Here is a 21,118-nt window from a genome sequence, read left to right on the forward strand (position 1 = left end):
ATATATATATATATATATATATATATATATATATATACACAATATAAGCAACGCCTTTTATATTGGTGAATTATTTTGATGGAATGTCCGATATTTAACTATATCTAATATCGGCTGATACCGATACCATGCCAATAATATTGTGTATCCCTAATGAAAAATACATACCGTAGTAACCACTATAAAACAAAGAAAAAAAAAAGATGTAGTATGTTGTCCATCAGCCGCCCTGATTTTTAAAGACCAACATCGTCCCTTGTTGCAGAGTGAAGAGGGGGTATTAATATATATAAAAATAAGTTACCACTATATATCTGAGGAGCAGACTGCTTTGAATTTAACTTCATTGCAGACTCTCATCTTGAGCATTCATGAAGGCGACATATATGTGTCTGTGTGTGTATGAAATGTAAACCTGCCATCGGATTTCGAATATTTATATATCTTAAATGTATACTATAGATTCAGCAGATGATTTAGGTGGCTTGTTGGGTGGCTGAAGATCATTTTATGGTTGCCAGTTTCACCAGTGACCCGCCACCCCCCTAGCTCTGCCATTGCACCTGCCGTTGGACAAATTGCTCCCTCCACTTGCAAGAATCTGTCTCTCTTCTCTGCTTTGGACAAGCAAAACAAACAAACAAGCAAACAAACAAAACTCTTACTTCTTTCTCATCTTATAGACAGTGTATCTCCTACCCACTTGAATAGTTTGCCCTGAAAATATTAAGATTTGTTTGCATTACCTGTTCAATTCCAGTCCAGAAAAAAACACTCACCACAAAGTCTACAAACATTTACTATTGAAATTCCTCAACAACTGGTGCATCAGCATACCACTTGTTTATTTAGGTATCAGTCTTTTCCACAAGGGAGGAAACTGAACCACTGTTCTTAACTCAAGCAGATTGTCAGAAGTCTGGAGTCAAGACAACCCGTGCACTTTATTATAAATATATTAATTTCTACACAGACAAGATGCTCAGACTGTGAGGCAGCATGGTGTAACTTATGTATTCAAAGTTACAAAAAAGTATTGCAGCAACAGCAGGAGAGGACTTTTGACTTCTCTCAGAAAATACAGATAAAAGTGTCTTCTAAAGATGATATCCAAAACAATATTCCCCCCTTGCTCAAATATGATTCATTTAGGAGAAAATGTAATTTGGTAAAACTTGAAAAACCAACCACAGCTTTTGTAACACAACAGCACCACAGCAGCTGCAGTTTTCATTTATAAAATATTCACAACTATATTCCATCTGTAATTTAATGAAGTGTTGCAGATTGTGCAGCTCCTGAATGAAAGTAAAACAAGTTAATTTGAGATACTGTATACTTCCCTGTTTATTGATTGGTTTTATGTTTGTGCTAAGCAACAATCACATACAAATCTGCAAAAAATGTGCTCCTTGAGAATCTTACCTTTAGGTGCATGTGACTGTGTGGCGTCTAAACAACCTGCTGATTTTAAAATCTCAGAATCTCAGAAAGTAATCAGTGGATCACTTTGTGGAGTCAACCTAATTCAAGACAGTTGATAGCTAGTCAAACGTAGTCATTTCTACTGATGTTGAGCTTTAATTTGTTGTTGTAGTAGCTGAGAGTCCTTCTCAACTAGGTCTGTCACTATAACAAATTTTGCTGGGCAATTAATTGTCTCAGAAATTATTGCGATAAACGATAATATTGTTTGAAATTTGACAATAATTAGTAATTATTGTCAAATTGAAGAAGAAATGTTTATTTTTTTTGCATTTAGTACCTTTTTTTGACCACCGGATGGCAGTATAACACTATTTGAAACAAAGGATGGATAGTGAGGGAGCGAGCAGTGTGTCTCTTTAAGAAAAATGGGAGGGAGGCCCCTTGACATGACACAGGCTGTCTCTCTTTGGTTCACAAAGTGGTGGACGATCGTTGTGGTTTGAGCTCTTTAGCATAGCATTTTTTACAAAAAGGTTTTAATAAAAAATCAATAAAGAAGTTCTCAGCTTCTTTTTGCAGAGAAAAACTTTTTACATGAAGGCACGGGTTTCAACCATGAATTTTGGAGCTTTGACAAGACGGAGGTTTTTTTTTTACTGAGGTCGGTCTGTTAGCTTAGCTTGTAGCTTAGCTTCTCAGCTTATTAGCAGAAAGAGAGAGACACGATGAAACAATAAAGCCGATAAACGAAAATGAGGTAGATCATTTTCAATTATCATGCGATTAATTAATTCATTGTTTATTGCGACAGGCCTATTCTCAACACATACTTTAAGAGCAAACAGATTGCAAGAGATCTGTGTTTTTAAATTTGTAAACAACTGTTGGAGTCAACTCTGTCTGTCTGTTGGTAAAATATCTCCTGAATCACTGGATGTGTTTTAATGAAACTTTTAGAAAGTTATTACTGATTATCTACAACGATTCATTTTTAGAAGCAACACAGTTCAAGATGGCCGCCATACCTAGGCGACCTTAGCTAACAAACATGCAACATTAAAGTCAGTCGTTTTTGTCTCATTTGTCCAGTCTTGAGCTGGACATGTCTTCATTTTCCACTGTTCACAGTCCACCGTTTCTGCTGCTAGACTTTGCTGTGGTAGTAGCTAAGAGTCATCCCCAGCACGAACAGATCAGCAGCAAGATTCTTGTTTGAAACGTGTGTGAGCAAACATCAAAGTTCTTGCTCAATAATCCAGTTAAAGTTCAGTCCAACAAAGTTCAGTCAGGTCATCTGCATTTTTGTTTTGAGACGTTTCGTCCTTCATCCAAAGAACTTCATCAGTCCGAGGAGCCACAAACATACTCAGTCCCACAAGCAGCACACTCCCATAATGGACCAACCAGTTTGATGGTGATTCCTGGTTGGTCCATTACGGGAGTGTGCTGATTGTTGGACTGAGTTTGTTGTGGATCCTCGGACTGATGAAGTCCTTTAGATGAAGGACGAAACGTCTAAAAAAAAGAAAAAAGAAACTATCCAGATGATCTGATTGGGCGAGCAAAGTGACGGGCGATATTCAGTCCTTCAAGGAACGCTGCGCTTTTCATTTTTAAACGTATGTTCCTGCAGTTCTGTCCACAGAACAGTAGCTCATTAAACAATTTAACATTTTAAATGATGTAAAAAAACAACAACATTTAAGTTTTAAAATTCTATCTTTAAATGCTTTGTAACTGTTCATCATATTCATCAGAGAGGCATTAGTTGTTTTAATGAAAAGTGATTTATTGCGTGTTTTTTTTAACAGTTTTTTAACAGATCCTTATTTCATGAGCTATTATGCTACATAAGACAGACAGGTGTTAAACAAACTTGTTCATCAGACACAAATGTAGAAGTTTGACACTTAATTGGGTCAAAGTCTGTTTTAGTGAAACCCAAGTCAGAACTTTGCATCGGCCGTACCATCTGTTACAGGAATCTGTTCTTCGTGTCGTCATGGGGAATTGTGGGAAAACCTCTGAGATATTTTTACTCTAATGTGCCCCCATTTTTCAAACAAAACTGTATGACCACAAAGTAAGATGATATATAAAACAAAATAACTGAAGTAGGCACTTTTTGACTTGTTGAGTTGATGGCACCACATTCAAGATGTAACAGAAGACAGTTCTCCTGTGTTGAGGCATGCGTCTGTGAAGTAGCAGACGCATGCCTCAACACAGGAGAGCCAGCTCTTCAGTGGTTCAGCTACACCTCCAGGATAAGGGACACTCATTTGAGGACCAAAATGTTCACATTTTGAACCGAGAAGACAGATGGTTTTGGGGTGGGGGGTGTGGGGGGTGAAGGAAGCCATTTATGTAAAATGAGAGAAACCATCTTTGAACAGAGGATGTCTCAGATTTCAACTCTCTATAATGCAGCTTTAGTCCTGATACCCAGTCATTTTCACACCTATCAGGAATCTCATCCATGTGACCAAAGTGGCTCCTCTGTGAGTCAATCTAACAAAGACCCTCACAAACCTCTATTGTGAGGCGTGAGAGGGCAATCTGCATATGTATCTAGCTTACATATATATCTAGCTTATATATATATATATTTTTTTTTCTCTTTAATTTTACTCATTGATTGTTGTTGTTGTTGTTGTTGTTGTTGTTGTTGTTGTTAAGCACTTTGCTAACAGGTTCTGTTTTAAATGTGCTCTATAAATAAAGTTGACTTGACTTGCCTTAGCTTTATAACTCAAACCCCACACTAGGGGTGCACCGATTTATCGGCCCCGATTTTCTTAATTTTGGGATATTGGCCGAAACTCACACGAGAAACCGATTTTACCATTTTTTTTGTAGTTTTAACAACAATTGAAGACCACGCTTTGAAGACCCGAACAGACCACCCAGCACCAGACTCACCTCGCCACCGGATGAAGAGCATCTCAGCGTGACCTCAGCAGAAGTAAGGAGTACCTTCAGGAGGATTAATCCGCACAAAGCAACTGGCCCAGACAACATCCCCGGAAAAGTGTTGAAGGAATGTGCTGATCAGCTCTGTGAGGTGCTGGCAGACATCTTTAACACCTCACTTACCCTGGAGACAGTTCCCACCTGCCTGAAGACTGCCACCATCATCCCAGTCCCAAAAAGCTCTACAGTGACTGGTCTGAATGACTATCGGCCAGTGGCCCTCACCCCGATAGTCGCTAAATGCTTCGAAAAACTGGTCATGACTCACATCAAAACAACCATCAACATCAACGAGGACCCTCATCAGTATGCATACCGTGAGAACCGATCAACAGAGGATGCAATCTCCTCTGTGGTCCACACTGCACTCAACCACCTGGAGCAGAAAAACTCTTACGTCCGTATGCTCTTTGTGGACTTCACATCTGCCTTCAACACCATGATCCCCCAAACCCTGATGGACAAACTATCCACACTAGGACTAAGCCCCTCCATCTGCAACTGGGTACTAGACTTTTTAACAAACAGACCACAGTTAGTGAGGATCCACAACCTCTCCTCCTCCACCATAACCCTCAGCACTGGCTCTCCTCAGGGATGTGTGTTGAGCCCCCTTCTGTTTACTCTGCTCACATATGATTGTGCAGCTACCCATCCAGGCTGTCACATTGTAAAGTTTGCAGATGATACAGCGGTGGTGGGATGCATCACAAACAATGATGAGTCCAGCTACAGGCAAGAGGTGGAACACCTGGAGAGCTGGTGCAGAGAGAATAACCTTCACATCAATGTGAAGAAGACAAAGGAGATGATTGTGGACTTAAGAAGGAACAAAAACACCTACACCCCCCTGAACATAAGAGGATCTGCGGTGGAAGTGGTCTCCAGCTACAAGTACTTGGGTGTACACATGAATGACAACCTCAGCTGGAGCAACAACACCACCAGCCTGATCAAGAAAGCTCATCAGAGACTCTACTTCCTCAGACGGCTGAGGCGAGCTGGTCTGGGAAGCTCAGTCCTCACCTCCTTCTACAGGTGTGCAGTGGAGAGCATCCTGTGCTCCAGCATCAATGTGTGGCATGGAGGCTGCACAGCTGCAGAAAGAAAAGCTTTGCAGAGAGTGGTGAAGGCTGCACAGAAATCTGTTGGAATCAGTCTCCCCACCATCACAGACATCTACACCTCCAGATGCAGGAAGAGGGCCACCTGCATCATGAAGGACCCCACCCACCCAGCACACACACTTTTTGCCCCACTCCCCTCAGGAAGGAGGTTAAGGAGCATTAAGTGTAGAACCACTAGACTGAGGAACAGCTTCTACCCTGAGGCTGTTAGACTCATGAATCTCTAACTAGAATAATCACTGTGAAAAACCATATCATGTTGCTGCTGATCTGTTTCATGTTGCTGCTGATCTGTTTCAATGTTGATGTGTCCATGCGTGCACATCTGCTCACAGACTCATGTTCATGTTTGTGCTGATGTTCAATGTTTTATGTTATGAGTGCTTAGTGTATATTTAGTTGATGTTTTTCTTAGTTCATATCTTAGATGTTATTACTGTTTTTCTTATACATTTTATTGTTGGATGTAAGTGGGACCCTGCGTACATAATTTCGCTCCACCACATGTACCACATGAGGTGCGAATGACAATAAAGAAACTCTGACTCTGACTCTGACTCTGACAATTATCTAAAATTCATTTATATTTCAGAGCACTACCTCATGGCCAGTTAAAACAAGTTTGTATTGTTTCTAAGATATTGTTCAAGGGTATGTTTTCAATAAAATAAGATGGAAAATTGAAGGTGCATCATGACCTTATAACACCTGACAGTGTCGCTTAGAAAACAAAATCAGTATCGGACAAAATCGGAATTGGTGCACCCCTACCCCACACTCTGTTCTTTGAATTAAGAAACTTTGTGGATGAGAAGTGAAACGTCTTCTGTTACAAATAAAGTCCAGTCGTTTTGTCTTGAACTTTTTTGAACGGACCATGTCCTGGATGACGGAGAATCTTCACCAGTGCACATTCAAGATGGAAGCTGTCATCCTTGAATGAAACATTCTTCAGGGGATGCGTTACTGTTCACTCCTCTCTTAACAGTAGAGCCGCTGCTGTCTGGGGAGATGATGCTCTTCTGTTTTTCTCTCGTACTGATTCAGCGTGCATGAAGCCCAGAATGTGCTCTCTCGTCATCAGAAATCAATGTGAGGCTCTGCGGTGCCCCTGATGGCTGCATCTTAGGGATAAATACAGATCATGTTACCAGTGAGATGTGATGTAGCTGTCAGCTGTCAGACGGGATGAAGGAAAAGCTCTGAAACGTTCAGTCTGAAGTCATTACTGCAGGTTTTCCAAGTTTCCAGGTGGAGGAGAGGGCCAATGGGATGCTGCGAGTGAGTTGGTGTCCTTCCACAGCTAATGGCCAGGAAATGTCTGCGTCGTAGAAACTAATTGGATAACAGGAAAGCATCCGTCCAGCTCCATTAGTCGGACGTAAACAGCAGCACACAGCAGAGTGAGAGGCAGGTGGAGAAATGCATAGAGGGAGGAATTCAAACTTGTTTGACAAGAAGAGAAAACAGGAGGGGGTGTCGCAGCGCTGTGTGACGTCTACGACGGAGCGCCCACCTGCTTCACATCCTCCAGGCTTCGCCTCTGCCCGACATCCTGCTGAAACCCAGCAGGGCAGAGCGTAAACCAGAGGGTCCCCCCAGTAAACAGAAGGATGTGTCACTAGGTCCCGAAGGGGAAAACCCCTGGTTCCTCACAGATAGATCATGAAGGAACAGAGAGGCGTCTATGCTGCCTGTAAATCGAGCCTTTCTTCCTGTGAGAGGGTGACATGTTGGAATGCAGCACATTAACGTGGTCTCGGGTGGGCTTCTCATTCCTGCCATAGCATCGCTGTCTTCCCTTTCACCCAACACGACTTCCTTCTGTCCCTTTTTATAAACCTCCAGGGCCTCTTTGGAGATGCAAAGTGTCTCAGGGTCCTAAAAAAAGTTTTCTCACGAGGCCCTAAAACGGAACATTTAACACTGAATCTCCTCAGTTAAACTTTCTATAAATTCTGAATCGGTGTCTCTTCTTATACAGCCAAGCTTTTGTCTGCTCTGAGTGCAGTAGTTTGGAGGATAAAGGGTTTGGCAGATCAGAAAGATGGAGTTGTGTACTGTTTGAGGTGTGTTAGAATGATTACTGATGTTTTCAGGTTACACGAGGCTGTAAAAATTATTTAAAACGTATGGCTGCATCAGGAAGTGGTGGTCAGACTTTTATTTTAGAACAAACACTCAGGGTAAACTTTGGGTTGAGTTTGCATTATGTTTTTTCTTTCTCTGAGTAATTTGGTTTCACAGCCCCAAAAACATGCATTAATTAATTTGAGGATCCAAACTTGGCTTAGTTGTGCGTGTTTGTCTGTTTTGTTTGTCTCAGTGTTGGATTTCTTTTCTAAGGTGCTAATGCAAAAGATCTCCAACAAAACATTGTAAATTCATCATGCTTTAAAGTGAAATTTGTCACAAAGACCGGCTGAAGTGGGCAACCTTTTAAAAATACACATGCAATATTTGTACTGTCAGGATTGCAGAGGTGGAAAGAGTACTGAAAATTTGTACTCAAGTACAAGTACTGTTACACTGTTTGAATTGTACTCAATTACAAGGAAAAATACTGGTGATATAAAAATACTTAAGTCAAAGTACTCTTCTCAAAAAACTACTCAAAGTATTAATTACTTTTTAAACAATTGATGTTTTATTGTGTTGAAAGCATTCAGTTTGATTTACTGTATATAACAGCTACATTCAAAGTACATTTCTCTGAAGCTCCGTCTTATTTTAGTACCAGGCAAACTCAGTGACAGTATCTAAGATCTGTGCATACTTAGTCAAACTAATAACCCACACATACAAACAATAAAACAGCAATATCATGCAGGTAGCTGTAAAACCTCGTATACCGCAATATAATTCTTGAGATTAGATGTTGAAGTCTTGTAAGCTGCTGTCACCGTAGAGATCAAACAAAGTTTACATCTGGACCTGTCTCCTTTTCACCCTCTGTACATGAAACATTCCTCCAGGTTTGGACACGGACACTCGTCCTCAGCCTGTACCTCGTCATTTTCTCTGTTGACAGTGTTGTCCTCTGTCTCCATTTTGGCTTGTTCTCCAAATCTTTGGTCCATAATTGACTCTCGACTCTACAGAGTTGTCCTTTACTTACGTCATAGGTAACTGGTGCGTTCACGATCTGAGAGCCTTATTGGCTACAAAGATGCAGATGAACTGTTTGAATTTTAATTCAAATTGTTGCCTTACTCAGTCATGACTTCTGATTTTAAAAGTAGCGAAGTAGATTACATGGTCTAAACTGTACTTGAGTATGAGTAAAATTACACACTTGAAAGTACAACTACCCAAAAAAACTACTTAATTACATTAATGTGAGTATTTGTAATTCGTTACTTCCACCCCTGCTGGATTGTAACCATTTGCTTACATGTTTTTAATCCGATTGTTTCTGTGCATTTTGATCAGGTGATATTAGGTGACAAAAACAATCAAAGTACTGCTAAGATGGTTTTTTTAAGCATAATTGACAATTAAGCTTTTCTTTTTTCAAAAGTAGAGAAAAATGTATAAAGTGCTTAGTTTTGACGTAATATAAAAAAAACCCTCCTGTCATTAGAGGTAATAATCACCAATTCATTCAGAAGTGAGTGTGACCAAAGGCTCAGAAATTAAACATCAACCTTGTTCTTCTTCGTGTCTTTCAGTCTGGGCTGATGTGGAGGTAACCATGAAGGATAAAGTGGAGGTGTACCTGGGAGACACGGCGCAGATCACCTGCAAGTATACGTCAGACGATGGCAGTGGAGGCACATTCATTGAGTGGTTTTATGTGAGTTTCATCAATCCTCATGAACACAAATGGAGAAGCTTCTGTGTAAATGTGACGTTTTGATGTGTCTGAACCTGTAGGTTACACGTTCTGGAGACAGACAGATAATCTGTGAACGTCACAGCTTTGGGACAACCGTATCCAAAAACACTCTGTACACAAACCGGATCAGCATGAATGACACCGAAACCCCCGGAGAGCTGGTTCTCACTATCAGCGATGTGCAAGTGGAAGACGATGTGGAGTTCATCTGTAAGGTCAGAGGTTTCACAGATGGATCTACAGAGGGAAGCACGAAGCTGAGGGTGTTTGGTGAGATTTACTGTCATATGACCGTTGTGAGATTAACAATAATGATACATTCGTAGATACATTTGTTGATACCCTTCCGCAATAGTTATACAAACACAACTGATGTGATCGGCCAGATTTATCTCGTCAATCCTAAAAGCTTTGTGGCTTGACAACATGCAAAAATGGCCAATTCCTGTTTGGCTTTTTTATGTTTTTTCTCTCAATAATGGAGACCCCTATGATTTTCTTTCACGACTCCTATTAAAATTCAAAATGCAATGGATGGTGCTACCAGTAAGTGACATACTTTGACCTGAATGGTTCTGGAAGGTTTTTCCCTACCATCCACAGTATTTGTTTTAAAAGCCTGGGACTGCATTTTTTCTTGCATCTTGGGAGGTTGGCTATGTTCCATGAACCATATGTTTTATAATAATATTGGCAGCATTGGTCACAGGAGTCTGGAGCTGCTTGTAGATGGTTGGTCTTGTAGCTTTTAGCTCTAACAAGGATACCTATAATCTTTCTGAGTGCTGCAGACAGACAGCTCTGCCTTTTTGTTTCTCTGCTCTTTGTTCAGTATGGTGTACACAACAATGCCAAAGTACCCAGTGACTTGTTTGTACCCTTTAAAAACACTGAGTGGTTGATGGAAAGCTTGAAGACACCTGTGATACTACTTATGGTCATCACTTAATTTGAAGCTCTAACCACATTTGTTTGCTATGTACCCACATAGCAAAGTTAGTCTGGCCTGGTTCTGGCCCACACAATTCACTAACACTTAGTCCACAACAATCACTCATTTCCAAAAAATAAATAAGCAGCAGCACTGAATTTAAAAGTCTTCTCTGCAAACAGAAGCAGTGGTTTGGCATTCATAACTGGTTCACTGCAACCCCAGTCTCCCAGCGTTCCCACTGAGTGCATTTTGGAACCATTTCATAATCCTTGCCTCAGTTTCTTGATCCGTGACATCGGCTGTCTGGCCGCTTAAACACAAACAGATTTTTTTCAAAACAAAATAATTAAATAAAAGCAAAACCGACATAAATAATTAAAAATCTTATACGTATGGGCAAAACATCCGGAATTGAGCATCAACGACTGCCAGTTGTGGCATCAGATAAACGGTGCCATCATTGCCAGACTTGGTCCACATCTGTCTGCTATGTGGGTATAAGGCAAGGATTAGTTGTCTCAGATATGTATCCGGGATTTTAGCTAATCTTTGTAAAAATGCACAACAAATCATTTATTTTCACAGGTTTTTTTACTCTGTTATGCATTAAAGGCAAGCTGATATACAGTGAAGAATAGTTTATAACTAAATGACTTTTCAAGAGAATTAAGGCATTGTTTCAATGAGCTGTAAGGGTACCAACTAATTTATCTGTCTGTGGTGGTCTGTGTGTTTTACTATTATGAAGTGAAAAAAAAATTCTGTTTATGGATTTTGGCATTTGTTTCACAGTATTTGTCAGCTCTGTTCTCACTGCCAGTCACCACATGTCAGAACACACAAATGCTCCCTAAATAATCAAATTAACAACTCTACTTTTAAATCTCTCCTCAAAACACATCTGTACTCATTGGCATTTAACACAGTGTGATCTCATTTGGTATTTCATTGTTGATGATTGTGTTCATCCATTTTGCTTTTACTCCCTGACATTTAACGCAGGGTGATTTGATTTAGTATTTCATCGTTTCTCATTATATTTCATGTTTTTATGCTTTTATTCATGTTGCTGTAATATCTTGTTATTAATATTTGAACCTGTGGCCTTTTTTGGTAAGCACTTTGATAACAGTTACAGTTTTAAATGTGCTATATAAATAAATGTGACTTGACTTGTTCTATTTTTTTTCACTACAGCAAAACCTGGGCTTCCCACCATCGAGGGTGTCCAAACTGGTATCTCTGTCAGCGAAGACGTCCTATCGAAGGTAATCACGTCTTTAACATGGGAACAGCTTTATCAGGTTAAGTTACATCCTCTAACTCTTCCTTTACTTAGATTGGCACTTGTATGGTGAAAAACGGATACCCCAAACCGAACATCACCTGGTACAGAAACAACGTGCCGCTGCGCAGCTCTCCAAACGGTGAGCCACAACAAAAGCAGCATCTGAACACTTCGCTCGTGCTGGATCGTCCCTTTTTCAGTTGCCTGCAAATTTAAAGGTTCTGCTCTGATCAAATCTACAGCCCACATCAAAACTTGCATAAAAACAAATAAATTGGAGGTCAAGTTTTTCCACCTCAACTTATCTACATCACCATGTGGATAATAGCATAGCATTTTAAAGAAAGTTGCTCCTGCAGCAAAGCAACATGCATTTTTTTTTTAACTAAACCTATTCTTTACTTTAACAATTTTCTGGTCTGAAAACAAATGTTGGTTTTTGGCTTGGCTTCATCTTTGCCAATGGTTTTTGGTTTTTCTAGTTGTGGACGTGGTGTCCAGCGTCACCACCGAGTCGAGCAGCCTGCTCTCGGTGAAGAGCGAGCTGAGACTGAAGGTGCAGGAGGAGGACAAAGACGCCAAGTTCTATTGCGAGGTCACCTACTTTGTTCCTGGAGCCACCAAGATGACCGAAACCCCATTTATCAACGTCAATGTCTTGTGTAAGTGCTTTAAAAGTCTGATGTGCACGTGGATCCCATCAGGTATCTTAGCCTCACAGCCAACATCTTCGGCAACAAAAAGCAAAAGTGATATTTTTTTCTTATTCTCCTCGTGCATTTGCAGAGCAGCTGGAATTTAGCACTTGATTTTATCCTGAAAGAGTTAATTTTGCAACAACCTAACCAGGGTTCACATCATTCAATGCTCCACGCTGGAAGCTTTGCAAAGCATTTTAGTTAAAAAAAACAATTTTCACTTGTGGTTTTATAAATGATTATCACACATAACTTCAGTTAATTATAAGCTGAAGCCTGATTTATTTGAATTGAAGGAACAGCAACAAGCACTCTAAACTTATGAGAGCTCTTGTCTTGACAGATATTGCAACAAAACAGCCACCACTTTTATAATTCCATTAATCTCATTAGCTTAAATTTGCTTAGGAGTTGCGGTGATAAGATGATGGTTAATGTAATCAACTTATAAATGTTTTTGTTTTTAAAGGACCTGGACATTTTCTTAACAGACTGTAAAGAAAAAGAGTTATTTTCATGATGTTGTAGCTTTTTCTCTGCTGTATGTATAGAAACATATTTATTTAGCTGCTCTGACACATAATAAACAAGGAGTGAAAGTTTCATACAGATTAGAGGAAAAAGAAGAGGAGGAAGAAAGATTAAGGCACATTTTCTCAGCACCAGTCCCTTTCTTATTTCCATTAGTGGGCCCAGTTTTGCCAGAAGCATTAGATTTGGAGATTTGATTTGACCATGATTTAATTTTTGAATCTTGCTTACAAAAAAAGTTCTTGGTTTTGTCTGACGTCCCTGTTTCCGTTTGCGTTTCAGATCCCTCCACTGCTGTAAACATGTGGGTTGAATCTCCAACGGGTAAAATCAAAGAGGGCGACTCGGTAGAGCTTCACTGCAAAGGCAACGGGAATTCTCCTTCCTCCATCTCCATTAAGCACACGAACGTAAGAAAATCAGGATTATCATGAGAATTTGGATCGGCAAAACGATTTTCTGCTCATGTGGCTGATTTTTGGCGTCAAATGGAATTTTTTCATTTGTATTTACTTTAATGGTGGCATCCTAATCGTCACACGTTTAGTTAATATTGTTGTGTTTTGTAGAGTGAAGCCTTGTGGGAAGGTGACATGGTGGTGCTGAAGAACGTTACCCGTCTAAACAGTGGAGAATACGAGTGTTCCTTAATGGACATGGACACTTACGACGAGATTTCAGGAAATACCACAGTGTTCGTCAATTGTAAGGCCCTCACTTTAATGTCACCACAAAAAGACCATCACCTTTTTAGTTTTTGACCATTTGCTCCTTTTTCTCTCTGTTCGCGTAGATCTCGATCCTGCCGTTTTAAAACCTTCAGAAACCATCGTGGTGGCCCAGGGGTATGAGATAAAGGCGACCTGCAATGCCCTCGCTTCTCTCTCCACGGAGACCACCTGGTTTAAGGTTACACACATTCGTGTCATGCACATAAACAAACAGTAGCAACAAATTCACATGCACTGAAGCCCACCACCTTACACCTTCAAGCTGATTGTTGAGATTCATCTTTTATTTATAAAAGTAGAAGTCTGATGGATTCAAAGCGAGGATGACGCTAACCTTTCATTGCTACAGTTTATGTCAGTGCGCACGTTTTGCTCCCTGCTGTGCAGAACGGACAAAAGGTTTCAAAAGGCCACAGTTTGATCCTGAAGGATGCAACGTTTGACACCGCAGGGACGTACGTTTGCGTGATTTCTGTTTCTGAGATCGAAGGATTGGAAACCAGCAGCTCACTGCATGTGCACGTCAAGGGTAAGTTATTCCAGCCTTTTCTAGCCAGTTAGAAATCTTGGATGTTTTTGTGTGTGACTGAACTGGAATCAGGAAAGTTCAAAGCCTTTGTTTCTTCTTTCCATTACTGCAGGACCGCCGGAAATGAAAGAGAAAGCTATAAATGAGATAGAGACTTTTGAGAAGACAGTGGACCTGAGCTGCCATGTCCGAGGCTACCCCGCTCCCAAAATCACCTGGACCACCGCTGATGGAAAGGTACGGCTGAGGAGGGACTCAAAGTTGTATTTATTTGGCTCAGCTTCAACTCCAAAACAACAGCAAAGTTATCATCTATCTATTTATCAGACTCCAGAAGACTTCAGTTATTAAATCCATTAGGAGAAAAGCCATCCGATATCAAACTTTTCTGTTAGGGTGTATACACTGATCAGCCTCTGCATTAAAACCATTAGAACTACATCTACCATCTTCCAGCCAATGGTTTGCTGGGAAACGTTGGTTCCTGGCATCCAGGAGGATGTTACTTCGACTTTTACGGCCAAGCTGGACACCCCTGTAGGCCAATCACTGATCCTTATGCACAGAAACAGCCTCGCTCCACCTATCGGTTCAACTTATTTACTTATAAGTCTCTGTATGTCCGTAAACTTTCTCTTGTCCGGCCCATACCTTCTGATCCGCTCAAGACAATTCAACAAAACTTCGTACACATATGCCTCATCACTAGACGGAGTGTCACAGGCACTTGTCAGCACCCCTGCTTCAAGGTCAAGGTCACAAGTCAAGATCAAAGGTTATATTTGCTTGTCCAGGCTGTTGCTATAAATTGCCGTATTGCTGTATAACAGTTTGTTGACTGGTGTATAATGTGCCATGTGTTGTACTCTTGTTGGTGTAAGAAGGCAGCTTTGGACATTCCACTTTAAAGAGCGGAAGCAAGATATAAACCAAAAACAGCCGTCATCTGGGTGGAGCTCAGAATATAGTGGTTTGGTCATCTGATTAAGATGCCTCCTGGACGCCTCCCTTTAAAGGTGTCCCCTGGGAAGGGGCCCCTGGGCAGACCTCACTGGAGAGATTCAGTATCTTCTCTGGCCTGTGAATGCCTCAGGGTCCCCCAGGAGGAGCTGGAGAGTGTCGCTGGGGAGAGGGGTGTCTGGGTTTCTCTCCGGACATGTCTCTGCGACCCGAAGCGGTAGAATATGGAAATGGATAAAAACCAGATCAGAGGACCGTCTTTAATCCATTTAGAATTCAAATGTTCCTTAAAGGAATGCGTATCACCCGCTGTGCTGCACGTCGAAATTTAAAATTTTAAATCTATTAGCCCTTGCATGATATGTTGCAAGTGACTCTCTTCCACATTGAACTTTATCTCAATATTTGTAAAAATGACTCGAATGATTTCTCCGGGTTCAACTGTCCCCCTCTTACAATGCTGTGATTGCTAGTATCACTCAGCCCTCTGTGAACAGTAAACAGCCATCAGTGTGCTAATGATCCATTGTTAGGCTGATGGTCCTTCTTGAGCATGTGATCAGCTGGTTTTGGTTGTCAGCAGCAAACTGGTTGATCCACTCTGAGAAGGTGCTATTTAAGAGACTGAGCTGAATACAGCTCCTCAGACTGAGGAAGTCTCTCGGATGAGAGACGAAACGTTTCTACATTTTTTTTTGTTGATTTTGTTGATTTGCTTTGTTTTGTTTTTTTGAATGTCCAGAGGACCAGATTTAACTTTTTTAGACTCGAATGATTGCCTATTTTGTGTTTCCCAAGGTTTATTAGCAGTGGCAGCGATCTTAAATTAGTTTGATTCTAAAACGTAACCCGTTGTAAATCTACATCTAATTATTTTATTAAAAATCTACCAAGTGGTTCATGAGATATTTTTCTAACAGACGGGAAACCAGGCTCATGCACAGGCACATGATCACCTGCTTTTTACAGCTGTAGGTAATAATAATAATAATAATAACAATAATAATAATAATAATAATAATAATAATAATAATAATAATAACAATAATAATGCACATCATTTAGATGATTAAACACACGTTTTGTACAATAATGAAGAAACGGGTACCTTCTCCTTTATTGACTAAAGTAAGATTAAACTTTTAGAGATTTTTAAGCTGGTGACCTTCTCTTGATTCCTTCCTGTCTTCACCTGTGTGTTTGTGTCAGGTCATCAAAGCAGCGTCTGAAACACAGACGGAGGTCGGCTCTAAGAGCGTGGTTACCGTTCAAGTCACTTCGGACTCCTCTGTTTTCTGTAATGCTTCAAACGAACTGGGCACTGATGGGGTGACGTTCAACATCAAGGCCAAACTCCGTGAGTTCCTGCTGCTTTTCTGCTCCGTTTGTCGTCTCCTCGTTGTGTTTAAACTCGTACGCTTCTCTGTGTTCTCCCTTTCTCCACCTGTCCTCCCCCTTCTTGTCTGCGTCGTCCGTTTTGTTGTTACTTGGTCTGAAGCTCAGTGATGTGTTGCAACGTGTCGCCTGTGATTCGAAACACTTCACCGTGCCCTCTTGTTTCGAACAAGACGCTGTGAAGCTGTTTGGCTGTTTAACGTGAACCCCTCCTTTCCCTCGATGTTGTAACGTGTGCTGTGCTCCTGTTTGTGCCCTCTACCTGTTTTCAGCTTTACACACCACCACACCAACAACCACCACCACAACCACATCTACCATTCCCAAAGCCTCAGGTAAGAACGACCACTTTGTGTGGCCTGCTTCAAATAGTCAAGTCAAATTCAGGATGCAGACTGTGACCCTAAATATAAATATATAAATCTATATACATAAAGTTGTATATAATGCTCTTCTATGCATATTCAGGTTGTGTTTATTTGGATTAGTTGTGCTGAATTTCTCAGTTAGACCTCAGAAAAACAAAAGAATAAATACCACGGAAGAAATGACTACTTTTGTAATATAATCTTAATCATAATCAGAATAAGCTGTATTATCATTGCACCGAAGTATAGCGAGATTATATTCCGTATAGTCGTCCGAAAGAAGGGCGGAGCGCACGTAGCTGCAGCTCCTAGGAGCGCGGCCCCTTATTCTTTAGATAGAAAAGGGGAAAGACCATGAGGAAAGTATAGTGGTATTACAGAAAAAGATCTCTTCACACCTTGTCCTTGTCAGGACACAATTTAAGAAATCCAAAAACTCTACCAGCAAGCACATTTATAGACACATTACATGCATTTGATGACAAGACGGTGAGATTTGTCCATGAAGCGCTTCCAGATAGCACCACAGTCCTGATAAGATGTTGGTGTCAGCCGGTACAGCTCTGATAAGCATTCACTGAAGATCTCTTGCACGGGGGATGGATAGAACAGAGCCTTTAGTTTACACACATCCCAGGAGAAATTTGATAAGTTGACCTGCTTCAAGGCCGAACGGGGAAGTCAGATTCAGATAAGCCACAGTAGTTTTTAATGCAGGCAGTCTGTTATTTCTCATCAGCCTCGAGTTCTGCTGGTACTTTCGATATCCAAAATGGACAGATTTATGGGCTTTCCGCTGATCTATGCTTATTAGTTTCCTCCGAGGTTGTCCCCAACATGCTGGCGAGTCCCAGAAGCTGCAAGTGGCCCACAATTCTCATAAATCCCGTCCATTTTACGGTTGAGCTCGTAAATCAGCTGAGTCTGAGAGCTCGAAGCACAAACCAATCCTTCACATAAGGTTGGCAGCTTTGCCATGGCCGAAACTGCTGCCGCCGTCTTCTTTAATAGCCGACAACATAGGTATCCGACGGTGCCAAAAAAGCAGAAACCCTGTTATCATAAATCCAATGATATACCGGTATACATCTTCGGCATCCTCCTGAGAGAACACATCATAACATCTAAATCATCCTGTAACAGACATCATTAGATAAATGTTACAGGATTATTTTGACCATTTTTATGTCTTGAGAATGTTTTTCTTTAAAAAAAAAGTTTTTAGTTTCACTTAAGCACTTACTATTATGATCAGGCTGTGCAGTTGCAAAAAAACAATACATCTGCAACACAATCAAACAAAACATCAGGGAGACTGTAAGAAGGAGCTGATGCTTTAAATGCACTCAGTCTGCTGAGACCCATTACAGGGTGCTGCCTTGTGTTGCTCTCTCTGGTGTACATTATGGCTCTAAGGGAAATCTGTTTATACGTCTCACTCGTTGAGACTAAAATAAGGTCTACACTGGACCATACGGACAATATTTGTTCAAATGAAAGGATATTTTAAGTGTTTTGAAGTGGAGCTCTATGGAAAAGTTACAAACAGTTTTGGTGTTGTAGATAGCTTTTTGAACGACCTCAGTTTGGAGAAATATAATTAATTCTGACCAGATGGACTAGTTGATGGCTAGTCTGAGTGGGTTCAAGACTTAAAACACCTCTAAGTTCAATTTTTTTCCTAGTGGTTCATGTAAACACTATTTAAACCTTTACATTGCCATCAGTTTTGTATTATATAATTATTATGGCAGAAATATAATAGTACTTATGGTAGAAATGCTCAAGCTAGTTGCTGCATGCTGTATTTATGTGCGCATGCTAATATTCACATACCTGCCAACATATGCTGATGCAATGAGAGGCACCTATACATATTGGTGAACGCCCGTGACACAAAGTGGTCCTAAAGGGGTGCAGGGGCATGCCCCACCCTGGAAATGTTTTTAAAAGCCACTCAAAACCATGCATTGTCCTGCCATTGGAAGTGCATTTCACTACATTATTAGGATTAATAAAACAACATAAAATCAGTATATTATGCAGGTAGAACACTGACTTACAACTAGTCTTTAAGCTGAACTTTATCTGGGATCATACTTTAAAATTTTCATTACCCTTATTTCTTTTTACGTACTGAGCACCATGAGTTTGTCATGACTCCATCAGATTGCTCTTTTATCACAAAATACCCTCTGCACCATATACCCTTATGTAGTAACAAAGCATGAGACCCTGAGGAATCTACCAGGCAGGTAACAGAACAAGTTGAGTAACCAGTGACTGTTCTACATACCGTACCAAATCAACGATACCTAGATGAAATCAGTTTCACCTACCATTATCCAAGGAGGGCGCCCCACCCTGTCATCAGAACCCAACCCCCACCCTCCACTCTGCTCTGCCACTTCCGGACGGGGAGCAGAGATTAGCAGCTCAGACTAGCCGTTTGCTCATCAATCCAGTCAAAACTAAACGTTGTTTCAGATTTAATACAAGTTAATAAGCAAAATATGATGTTAGTAACCTTTCATCAGAACCACACTTCAAAACATCTGAACTATCACTTTAACTTCCAAATAAGATTCTCTTAAGTGGTTCTTCAAGACTTGGCTGCTCGTCTGAACTGTGTGCGTCTTAGTGTGTCTCTTGGTGTGTGTGTGTGTGTGTGTGTGTGTGTGTGTGTGCCTGACCTATTGGAATCAATCACTTCCTAAGCTCACTGATAATTGTGCTCATTTGGTTTTTCCCAATCAAAACAGAAACACCCAACACCTCAAAGAAAATCGAGAAAGGTTTGTACGTTGCGTTGTTGCAGATTCTCTCAGAAAGGCAACGAGCCTCCCTCTCCTCCGTATCACCTCCCTGACTCGCCTTCAGCAGACTTTGTCTTTGCTGCTGAAAACATCTTCACCTCCTCCTCTGCATGTTGTCAGACTATTTTCCTGTATAAATGCACCACTCCTCCTGCAGTCCTAATAAATGTTTTCACCCTCATTTTTTTATTTTTGAGTTGCCAGATTTAGGTCACCTGAATGATGCTAAGGCACGACACTCGCTTTAGAAAACTCTATCGCACCCACACCTCTCATCGGATTCTCCTGCCTCCATCTGTTGTCTCGTTCAAAAGTCACTTGCAGTGATTTCTTTTTTCTTCTGCTTCTTCTCCACCAGAGAGCAACGGTGTTATAATTGCTGTCATCATAATCTGCATCCTGCTTCTGGCCATTTTGGGCAGCGTGCTCTACTTCCTCTACAAAAAGGGCAAAATCTGCAACCGATCTGGGAAGCAAGACATGTAAGTAAATCAAGGAGAAACCCAATGTCATGTTTTAGTCTGATCTAAATTTTTGTCTGGAATGTTTATGACTTCATATAAGAAACAGCCCATATCCCCCGTTGCTGAGGGATTTGAATAGTGAATGCTTGTAGATTTTGAAACGGAGTGTTTTTCTGGATTGGATTTTGACATGGCAACCCAATTTTTAATAGGGAACTTTCTTGCACCTAAATGCAGGTACACCCCAAAATGGAAGTCAGCACATTGCTGATTTTTTAAGTTATTCACCTCACAAGGTTTATGTATACTGTATTTTCCGGAGTATAAGTTGCATCAGTCAAAAAAAGCATCATGAAGAGGAAAAAAACCCCACATATAAGTCACTTCAATGTATAAATCACAGGACTGACAAATCTATGTAAAAAACTGACTTATATGCCAGAAAATATAGTATATACATTTACGGTGGCATCCATCTTGAATTTTGACATGGCAACCCAGTTTTTGAAAGGAACTTTTCTTAAATCTAGATGCAGCCCCACACCAAAATGGAAGTCACTTATTTATCAAGTTATCGTGCTAAAAACATGCACCGACAAATGGACAAACAGACAGATGGACGGACGGATGGAGGGCATTTCCAGTCTCCACTTGTTCGCTCCACGATGGGAGACAAAGAAGAACTTTTTCCGCCAAGATGTTTGTTTTTAATGTTATGATCAAAAACAAGTGAAAAACAGAAATAGGCCACCAGGACCTGATTTTAGCTTCTCCCCAGTGATGAGTGATGTTTGCTGACAGACCATGCACCACGCCTTAAAGTGTGCACACCCCTTGAACTTTTCCGCAGCTTGTCACGATACAACCATAAACTTACACGTATTTTACTCAGAATTAAAATTTTGCTAATAAAAATGTGAAATGTGTAGCATGCATTTTGCCCCTGTTGTGGATAGAATACCACGTCGTGTTCAAAACGGCGGAGGCGTCGCCCTTCGTATAAAAGATTTATTTGACACAACATGGGTTACAGATATT

General features: G+C 40.7%; 1 protein-coding gene across 1 annotated transcript in view; it reads left to right on the forward strand.

Annotated features, from left to right (window-relative positions):
• Positions 1 to 21,118, forward strand: part of LOC119411218 (cell surface glycoprotein MUC18) — a 57,522-nt gene that overhangs the window by 32,763 nt on the left and 3,641 nt on the right. Inside the window, exons 2-15 of the mRNA XM_037678150.1 lie at positions 9,200 to 9,324; positions 9,405 to 9,636; positions 11,498 to 11,568; positions 11,640 to 11,727; positions 12,071 to 12,250; positions 13,100 to 13,227; positions 13,387 to 13,522; positions 13,611 to 13,726; positions 13,936 to 14,077; positions 14,190 to 14,314; positions 16,247 to 16,394; positions 16,705 to 16,767; positions 19,563 to 19,595; positions 19,975 to 20,098. Coding sequence (XP_037534078.1) covers positions 9,200 to 9,324; positions 9,405 to 9,636; positions 11,498 to 11,568; positions 11,640 to 11,727; positions 12,071 to 12,250; positions 13,100 to 13,227; positions 13,387 to 13,522; positions 13,611 to 13,726; positions 13,936 to 14,077; positions 14,190 to 14,314; positions 16,247 to 16,394; positions 16,705 to 16,767; positions 19,563 to 19,595; positions 19,975 to 20,098 — 1,711 coding nt within the window. The remainder of the gene's footprint in view (positions 1 to 9,199; positions 9,325 to 9,404; positions 9,637 to 11,497; positions 11,569 to 11,639; positions 11,728 to 12,070; positions 12,251 to 13,099; positions 13,228 to 13,386; positions 13,523 to 13,610; positions 13,727 to 13,935; positions 14,078 to 14,189; positions 14,315 to 16,246; positions 16,395 to 16,704; positions 16,768 to 19,562; positions 19,596 to 19,974; positions 20,099 to 21,118) is intronic.

Source organism: Nematolebias whitei, chromosome 6 (genome assembly GCF_014905685.2).
Source record: "Nematolebias whitei isolate Nwh7 chromosome 6, NemWhi1, whole genome shotgun sequence".
Classification (NCBI taxonomy): Eukaryota; Metazoa; Chordata; class Actinopteri; order Cyprinodontiformes; family Rivulidae; genus Nematolebias; species Nematolebias whitei.